Source organism: Capsicum annuum, chromosome 3, assembly GCF_002878395.1.
Source record: "Capsicum annuum cultivar UCD-10X-F1 chromosome 3, UCD10Xv1.1, whole genome shotgun sequence".
Classification (NCBI taxonomy): domain Eukaryota; kingdom Viridiplantae; phylum Streptophyta; class Magnoliopsida; order Solanales; family Solanaceae; genus Capsicum; species Capsicum annuum.
The window spans coordinates 269690076-269700497 of NC_061113.1; the positions used below are offsets into that span (position 1 = coordinate 269690076).

Sequence of the window (10422 nt, forward strand, 5' to 3'; positions counted from 1 at the left end):
CGCCCTTGCCTTTATCTGCAGGAGGTTGTCCTGTTGGTCTCATGCAGAAAACAAATAAGTCGGATTAAACTTATTTATTTATTCCCAATTGTAATCTACTTAACTGGTCTGCTAATTTGTTTTCTTTACCTTTTATATGCTCAAATACGATGTTCGTATAAACAGATATGGTGTCTGTAAAATTTAACCATCTTCTTCTACTACTAATTTTGTCATTTATTTTTTGATGAAATTTAACTATAGCTTCACAGTCTGTTCTAACTAAAATTTCCTCTTTATTTAAAATATATAACTTAAAACTATTTAACCCATATATTATAGCTAATACTTCTAGGTCTATAGCACTCATGTTTCCTTTTTCTTTATATGCTCCACTCTGATAACCACATATTTGCTCTTCATTTTTATTACTGTATTTATTAGGTCGTGCTGTTAAAATAGCTCCCCATCCTAAATCACTTCCGTCTGTTTGAATGATTAAATAATCTGATTCTAATGGAATTTTTAGGTCTAAAATATTTTTAATTTTTTCTTTTATTTTTTGGATTGATTTAATGTCTTCTATATTGAAGTTTTTCTGCCCTTTACTATCGGTCTTTGCGTATAATGGTCCTGCTATTTTTCCTAAGTTTTGAATAAAATTTCTTGCATAATTTACTAATCCTAAAAATTTTTGTAAATCTTTTGCCTTTTCTAATTTATCTGGCATTTCTAATACTTTCTTTGCAATGTGTGGTTGGAGTTTTACCTTTCCATTTCCTAAAGTTATTCCTAGAAAATTAATATAAGTCTTACATAATTCCATTTTCTTTTTACTTATTACTATCCCATGTTTAACAAATAATCTAAAAATTATTTGTAAGTGTCCTAAGTGTTCTTCTATATTTTGACTAAACACCAAAATATCATCTACATTTACTAATATAAAATGTTTATATTCTCCAAATATATTATCCATCTTTTGTTGAAAAATGGATGGAGCTGTCTTTAAACCAAACGGCATAACTAACCATTCAAAATGTCCACCTGGACATGTGAATGCAGTCCATTCTATGCTGTCTGGGTGCATTTTGACTTGCCAGTATCCTGACTTACAGTCAAACTTACTATATACTTTTTTATTTTGAATTCTATTAATTAACTCACTTTTATCTGGTAGTTTATATGCATCTGTTCTGGTGTTATCATTTAATCTTCTATAGTTAATTACCATACGAGCTTTTCCTCATATTTGTTCACTATGATTTCTTACCATAAAGGCGGCCGATCTATGTCTAGAGGTAGACCTTCTTATTACTTCTAATTGTAAAAGTTTCTTTATTTGCATATCAAATTATTTAGTATCTTCATTATTTGCTTCTATAGGTGCGGTTTTTATAGTGTATTCTGAATTAATTATATCTCATTTACACATTATCTCGTTAGCTTCCCAATGGGCTAACGGTCTTTCTCCTATTATTTCCATTTTATCTAGTATAGATATTATATTTTCTAAATCTTTTGGACTGTTTATTATTCCTATTTTATCCATTCCTTTTCTAAAATTATAAAACTGAGTTTCTATACTTATTAGGGTATAGTCCTTTTCTATATCTGTTAAGCATTCTTGTCCTTCTGCATTAAGCAGAGTATAATTTCTAACTTCTTCTAGATTTTCTTTTACATTTTTGTTTTCTTTTAACAGGTTGCTGCTTTGACATTGATTATTTTGGCAATCTTCGCAACATTGTTCTGGAAGAAAACCCTTTTTATGTGTGTTTAGAGTTCTATATACTGTTGGCAATGTTACTGTTTGTACTGGTGTATAAGTTAAGTTTTTAAAGAGCATTATTCCATCTCTTGTTAAGAGACATCCTCCTTTATTCTGGATACAAAATCGTAGTCTGATAACAAAATCTGATCCTATGTTTAAATTTCTTGCTAATATTTTATTAACATTGTAAATTGGGTTGTAGAATTTATTGCATGTATTTAAAAAATTTATTTGTGCTTTTTCTATGTAATAATTGTAAATATTTTGTGATCCATCCATTTGAGTGGCTGTTATAGGTCTTTCAAGTACCTTTAGTAAATGTTTCGGTACTATTTCTTTATTGATTAGACAACTAGTACATCAGAGATCTACTAATGCTAAAGTTTCTATCTCCACATCTTTTATTTTAATTTTTACTAATACTTTTATGGTAGAGAATTCTTTATCTTCGTTACATATTAGACTAGTGTCATTCTCTTCCAGATTCATAAGTTCTGCCTCCAATTTTTCTAAATGTATAGCTTCTTGTGTATCTGTTTCTTCTATGGCGATTTTGGTTTTTCCTTTTTCCAGGATGGTTAATCTTTGTTCTAAATCATTTACTCGGGTTTCTAAAGTAGATACTCTTAGATTTAGGATTTTGTAATTAATTATTATAAGTCACTTATATATTGAAGAATTAATAATATTAAATCCACGATTGAAGCAGCAGAAATCAGTCAATTTTTTTTTGTTAATTATTGTTATTTACAGTACTTTTTTTATTTCATTTTAAAATAATATATGTTGTTTTATATCTTCTTCTGGCTCGTCCCAATTTATGTGGCACTAATATAATTTTGAGTCAATCAAATATTTTATGTTGACATATCATTTTGTTATTCTTATTTTTCTAATACACAAATGACTTCTAATAAGAAGAAATAATGAAATTATTATACATTGGGGGCATGATACGAAGTGGAAATGAAGGATTTTTTTGATAATTGCATGATAGATGGTTTCAACCACCTCTTCTATATAATAGAAAAGAGTGACAAGTATATAAGAATAGAAAAATAGTTTATAATTCCAATTTTAATAAAGAAGTTATAACATGGAGCAGTATTTCCACAATATGATATTAGTGAAGAGCATAAAAATAAAGTTAAATATTCGGAAAAGATAATATCTTTAACTAAACTAGGAAAGTAATGACATGATGAGCATACTAATAATTATAGTTTGTTCGACTCTGAGTATGGAGAAAATTCTGTTAGGAGTGCCCTGCAATGCGCGATTTGGATCAGTTGGTGTTCCAATATGGACACAAAACACTGAATCGGCAACCAAAAAATAAATAAAATTGTAGTATGAAGTGGGACATGGCATATGACATATAACCTTTCTTTGATTTCTTTTGGATGACTGAATTTGGACATAACCCACAACTAAACCACAAAAATAGGGCTAGTGCACAGACAGATACACTTACCAACCTCAGCTCCCCATTTCCTGGAAGGTTGGGAAGTTGGAAGAAAATGCTATGAAGGCGAGATTGTGTAAAGAAAAAATGATACTAATATATTTTTTAAAACAATTAAAAGATATATTTTTATAATATATTATTGAAGATCATGAATTGTATGCCATAATAAATAAAAAATTGCAGTAATCTGTAAAATTTATAATATTTATTTTTCAGAATAGAAATTAATTAAAAATTATATTTAAAGAAAAAAAAGTTGGTTCATATAAATGCTTTTGTAGAATAGAACACATTGTGTATTTATGATATGGACATTCTACGTAAAAAGAAATATACATAATTAAGAAGCGTTAATATGTGGAGCATATGTGATAAGAACGTTTACATCAAGTAAATATACGGATATCATGGATTTAAATATAGATTTCTTTCACTAATTAGTCATGATTAAGTAATATATATTTTCATTAGATTACTTAACTATGACAAAATAATAGTATGTAAACATTCTTGCGATTAATTTTTTACTGATATCAATCGTCTCAAAAGTAATTTGTCGATTGTAAGAATAAATCACAAAATACTTTTAGATAGTTAGAACCATGCATATCTTTTTCTTCTAATAATGATAATATGATATTGATATACTAATTTATATAAAAGTCACTTTACCAAAAGTTGGTATATGTCTTATAAATCCAAGTCGTATGCCGATTCCCAAATTTAAACTTTTAGTTCCACTTCCAAGTAGTTTGATGTAAAATCCATGATATTATATACAGTACTTTGAACCAGTATTTAAAAGTAGAAATATTTACGTAAGTTTTATTGAGAAATTAATAAATTAATATTTAATCACACTAGTCCCGAAAGACAATGGCCCACCGGCCACCAAACATCAGGGCCCACAAGTAGCTACCCTTTTTCCTCCTTTTGATTAAGTATTCTTTTGTGACTCTTTTTCTCTGTCCATTTTCCACAACTTCCACTGCCTAGTGGCCTGTGGGGACTGCACCTTGGCCCCTCACTCACTTTCTCCGCTTTTTTTTTAATTTTTTTTTTATATATATATATATATATATTTATATAGTTGATGTTGAACACCCTTCGATTAGTTCGTGTGCTTACTTTTTTGATTTTAAACCCCGTTATTAAAGATTGCGGTTCCGCCACTGATGATCGCTTAAACTTTGGAACCTTTTTATATGATAGTAATTAGTGAAGAACCAATTTCCTTCCTAAGATGATTCTCAACATCAATTATTATTGTTTATCGGTATAAATTATAATGTTGGCATCCATTGGGTGGACTGGAATGGAAGATCGTTAAAAGTGCGATTGGGAATTTTCCAATGTGGAGAGGGGTATATAAATTATAACCAATTATGATATGCTAGGACGATTCATTATTAATTATCTAATGCTTAAAAATATATACTACCGTACTACTTATTATCTAACAATACATATATTCGTCATCAGAAATATCTCCTATTACTATTTAAACATGTTTATAGATCTTGACAGACGCTTCATATCTTTATTGACACATGTAATTCTACAATGGGAAGAGGTCGAACCTATCATAAAGCAATAACGCGGAATTCACAGGCGATAATCCAATACGTTATTCCAAATTACGTCTCAAGCCCAAGAAAGTTAATGTCAGCTATGCTATATAATCGAGGAAAACATCATGAAGACAAGTCATAATTAACATGCTTGGTAGTAAGAACCACCAGCAGATTGATCAACCAAGTCATTCACACAATGCAAAGAGACTAAATATGGATGAAGGTGTTTGCTTATTTTTTTCACAAAAAGAATGAACATCAAGTGCCAAAACTTTAATGAAGCATTTCGCCCATTTTGACACTTCTCTGCATGCACTGTGCAGCAGTAGATTGAGTATTTGTTGTCTCACCTTTTGCATATCCTGCAAGCCAGCTCAGACATATATACTTGTGGCGTCCCCTCTTGGTTGTATTTTAAGGGATGGCACTGTAAGGCTCCACGGGGAAAAGTATTGGTGACACAATCCCAAGCAAGTCGAGGTACGCTATATATCATCTAGGAAACTCAATCTACTATAATACAGGAAAACAGCATGAAGCATTCTGATCGACACAAGTAGAATGTGAAATAGTATTGAGATTAACAAATTACAACATTTTGCAGGACTAAGAATGGGAAGGTCAGAGTACAGAACTGCTTGGTAGAAGAACCAACCCCAGACTGCTCAACTAACTAATTTACAGAATGACTATCCAGACACAGTATAATACCCAAGTAAAACCTGTCTTAACAACATTTGCCTTTCCAGCTGTCAGTAGTGCATTTTTTTCTGTACACTGGACACCAAAGAAAAGGAAAACTTAGCATCAAGACTCTGATTTAACTAAATTTAATTTATGATTGTAGATTCATTCCAGCTAAACAAAGGTCTACTACTACCTAATAGAGACTTTCTATCATTTAACAACCTGAAAGAGATTCAACAAATGGTAAGATGATGAAAAGACAGAACCCTGGGCCACCTAACGGATTATCATCACTTATCTTCGGAATGAATTTACTAGTTCCAAGCGAACATTTACCATACGAGCTATCCAAGCACACATATGATGTTTCTGAGACATAGGAAGTAAACAAACACTCGAAGCTATTTTACGTCATTGCTTACAAGAAGACAATGAGTAAGTCACGAGGTATTTTTCTTCACTCAAATCCCAGACAATGAGTAAGTCATAAAGAATTTTTCTTCACTCAAATCCTCGATGCCATGTTTGGATAACCGATTGGAGACAAGGTCTAAGATAAGCAAAAATGCGAAAGTAGTTCAGCTGAAGAGTTACTAAGAGGACCTTCTCTGACATTTGATGCTACATACACTAGTTGATGCATATAACTAAGTTGAATATTGATTTAATTTGAAGGCAAAGATGTAGACTATACATGCTCTTAACACATCAGTCAATATGATTTAATACTGATCAGTTGACCCCATTAAAGCTAAAGGAAGCTGATATGAAATAATCCATTAGTCCACAACTTTTTATCTAAATTTTTCCTGTCTTGGCAACCCCCCTCCCCCCCAAAAAAGAGGAACGAGTGATAGTGCTCGAGTAATACAGAAATCAGTGATCTGTCTAAGAAGGCATTGATATTTCAAATAGAATTTGGATCAAGGGGTATGCTTACTCTTACAATTATTCAGCTTTAAGAAGCTTTAAAGACTGATCAGGATTAACAAGCAGTAGTAATGGCATAAAACCCAACGAAGTTCACCCCACTTACTAGCATCAGACAATATTTCTAACCATGACCGTAAATTTTCATTCACGTCGCTAGTGCAAATGAGAATAATGGAAGAAGAGATGGGGCAATCTTGCGTTCAGGTGCAAAAAAATTTACAGAAAGTTAAGGTAGCTTTCTAACTCAAATTAAACTGACCAAAACACCACAGCGATAGTATCATTTCCGATGTACTAGCAGCACTTCTAATCGTGCATTTTACAGTGAATGAATGAATCAACAAGCTGCAACCGAACATTACAACAGTCTAGTTGTTCTGAGAACCAAAAAAAAAACATTTACAGAAGCTGTGACCATAAAGCAGCAACGCATAAAAGAAGAATAACAGTTGCCTCAGAAAAAGAGTTAGCTCACATCAAGGGAACTGATGAATACAACTATCTGATAATGCTCTCCCTAAGCAGCTCGTATCAACATAACAGCAACTATCCGAACCTCTCCCTAAGCATCACCGTACCAACATACCTGCAATCAAAAACCAAATTATCAAGCTCTCCACAAGACTATTAATTAGGATTAGGACAAATGTTCAAGTCAGTCTAACAAACACCTACCGTCCTAGCATGAGAAGAGTAGCCTGGGGATTGGTCCCGGGTGACACTCTGAATATTGAACCATCAACAACTCTGAGTCCATCAATGCCAATCACTCTCAAATTTTGATCAACTACCCTCCCGGCAACACAGCCACCATGGTAGTGCCAAATGGTATTGACTGTCTGATGACAGAACTCCCTCATAAGTTCATCATTTGACTCATCAACAGGCAAAGCAGGACCAATGTACCTAAAATCCCTACCGCCAAACCACTGATCAAACTTGAAAATCTCCATTGTTCTGGTTCTCAGCACATCTGCTATTTTCCGGGTGCCATTGACACACCTCTCTACATCTCCCCGGTGGCTGAAGTAATTGAATCGAACAATAGGGTTCATTCTAACGTCTGTTGATCCCAATCTAAGTGAACCAGAAGAAACTGGTCCAACAATCTTCTCCATGAGGGTGGCCACTGTGAGATAAACTGGAGATTGGGAGGTTCTCATAAAAAGAGAGTTAACAGGGGAAGCAAATGGAATGACATTAGAGGCAGCCTCCAAGTAAGCCCCTGAATTAGTTATCCCCACAACTTGAATCAAAGAGTGTTCCAGCGGCGCGGGTGGCACAATTGAGATGCCATTTCTTGGATTATCAAACAGAAACTGTCCCACATAAGGTAAATGGTGAGCAACTGGTATACCCCATGTAGAGAGGTAAGGCCTTGGACCAATACCACTCAAGAGAAGCAACTGTGGGCTACCAAGAGCTCCTGCAGATACTAAAACTTCACCTTTTTCACGCACCATAGCATGGTGATAGCGTCCAGATTGGTCACGATAAACCACACCAATAGCAGTCTGCTTAGACGCAGAATAATCTGGGGATGGAGCTAGCAGAATTCTCTCCACACTCGCATACACGGCCACCTGAATGTTTGAAGGATTTGCAAAGTTGAGAAGATCAGCAGCACTATGTCTACGGCCGGAGCTATCAAAGGTGGAGCCACCAATCTTGGTACCAATAACATGATCCAAACTGAACCCATTGAAGGGATCAATGCCAGCTTCCACTAACCCATCCCTCACAGCCGACTGCCAATTCTTGAGTTCTGGCCTAAACACAATAGCCTTCTCAACCCATTCATAAGATTGATTTACAACATTCAAATCCCAGGTAATTCTAGAAATATTGTAGAAATCTTGATCAGCCCTACTGTAAAAACCGGCATTAATTGCACTACTCCCACCAAGAATTCGACCTCGGGCATTTGGAACTCCGTCTTCAGAGGTGAAAGCTTGAGCAGGGGACTCAAATTCATCAACATCAGTGAGTACCGTGAGAAACCCTTCTTGGGTCATCAAATTAGGCCTTCCATATGGAACACCGCCTCTTTCAAGAAGTAGAACTCGGTACTTCTCCGACAATGTCGCCGCCAGTGGACAGCCGGCGGTTCCACCTCCCACAACGATGTAGTCATAATAGTCTTCCGGTGGGAACTCCGTCGCATTGAACACAAACCTCATATAACTCGTACCTACAAAACAAAAAGCAAAGAATTTTCACAAGAAACCGTCAATTCCTCAAGAAATGTAACATGCAAGAAACAGTAATCAAATAGAAATATTGAAAAAGAAACTGAAATTGGAGCTCATACTCTGCTCAGACTGTGTAAGGGGCAAGGAATTTAGTATGATGATGGTGAAGAAGACGAAAAATGAGCCATAAAGAGTCCAAGATTTTGCCATTTTCACAAAATCAGAAAAGAAAAGCTGCTTTTGGGGCGTCGGAGATGGATGGGTTGTTGAAGAGAAAGACGGAGGAGGTAGGGCGGTGGACGGTGGTGGAGGTGGTTACTGAAATATGGTTAGGAAAGTAGAGAGAAGAGCAGTGTAATTTTGGTGGGAAATTCAGTTGAATAATACATATTATGTCTCACAGGGAAAGAGCGTTTGCAGTTATATCCCGATGCACCTTCTTTTTGCATTTTCCATCTCCAATTTATATCCTTAAATCTCCATAATTCCCCCTTTCCTCCTCCTAATTACATTAATGTTTCACAACCCTTTAATTTTTTATTTTTATTTTAAAATATTTTTACAATGATGGTATGTGAATCAATTTATTACAGCAACATACTCAATGTACTCTTAGTAGTGGAGTCTTAGGAGGTTGGTGTATATGCAATCTTATTCTTATCTTGTAAAAATAGAGAGGGTGTTTTTGATGGATCATCGATCCAAGTAAAGCATATAAAAAAGTGTGCAAAGCAAATACAATAGTGAAGAACCCATGCTAAATACAAGAAAGAAGAAAACATCAATAACAATAAATAATACGACAATTGAAGCAAAGAAAATAACATGTAATACTAAAATAGAAGAATAAGAGAGTAATAATAACGATACTGGAATGGAAACTAGAACACTCCACCAACTATTGATTTTCAACCCTATAATCCTCGACCTTCATATTTTTCTATTTAGGGTAATGTTCTTGATTAGCTATAGTTGCGTTATGTCCTGTCTAATCACCTTTTTCCAAGACTTCTTCGGTCTACCTCTACCCCCTTAATACCCATTGTACCCAAACTTTCACACTACTCGTTAAAACATCTATGCACGTTCCTTGACATACTAGTCCACCTCAGTCTTGGTTTCCTCATTTTGTCCATTACGAAGACCACTTACCATACATCCATCTCAACATCCTCACTTTCCTTCATCTTCTGGATGTGAAAATTCTTGACCAACCAATAATTTGTCCCATACAACCATACAAAATAGTTGATTTGACCAAACACTTTAGAACTTACCTTTAAAATATCAAAATTTTTAGTTCCACGCATAAATATTCAATTTTCACTAACTTTTTAAAGGGAAAAATTAATTAAAAGAATTTAAATCACCCAGTTTCAACTTTATATATTGTCCAGATAACTAACCACATAGTAGTTAATGTAAATTTTGATGAGAGATAGAATTAACACTTGTTTTATTGAAAAATATAGCAAATTACTAGGATATACAGTGGCACAAGAACTTGAGTGAAAGCCCAAGCAATGAGAAAGAAGTCCAGCCCGGCTCATATTGGACGAAAAGGTGTCTTTAGATCAGTAACCAAAAAAGAGTCCATGCATTTTCCCCAACATTCCCAATTACGATTCAGGTAAGTCATAAACCCCCCTTTATAGTTTCTACCAGCACTCTAAATTTGCGTGTTATTTTGTTTAATTTTTCCAAATTATTCTGCATTGCTTTGCACGATCATATATAACAACATTTTTGCTTATGGTTTCTACTTGATAAGTTAGTCTATTATTTTCAGTGATTTCAATAATTACTTGGTGTCTC

The 10422-nt window shown here is 34.1% G+C and overlaps 1 protein-coding gene across 1 annotated transcript; it reads right to left on the minus strand.

Annotated features, from left to right (window-relative positions):
* Positions 1-6664: 6664 nt before the first annotated feature.
* Positions 6665-9122, minus strand: LOC107865788 ((R)-mandelonitrile lyase-like). Its single transcript, XM_016711976.2, has 3 exons — positions 8727-9122; positions 7091-8606; positions 6665-7001 (listed from the first exon to the last, which is right to left on the minus strand). Exons 1-3 carry the CDS (start codon positions 8815-8817, stop codon positions 6962-6964), a joined length of 1647 nt encoding a protein of 548 aa, XP_016567462.1. The 5' UTR covers positions 8818-9122; the 3' UTR covers positions 6665-6961.
* Between the last annotated feature and the right edge of the window lie 1300 nt (positions 9123-10422).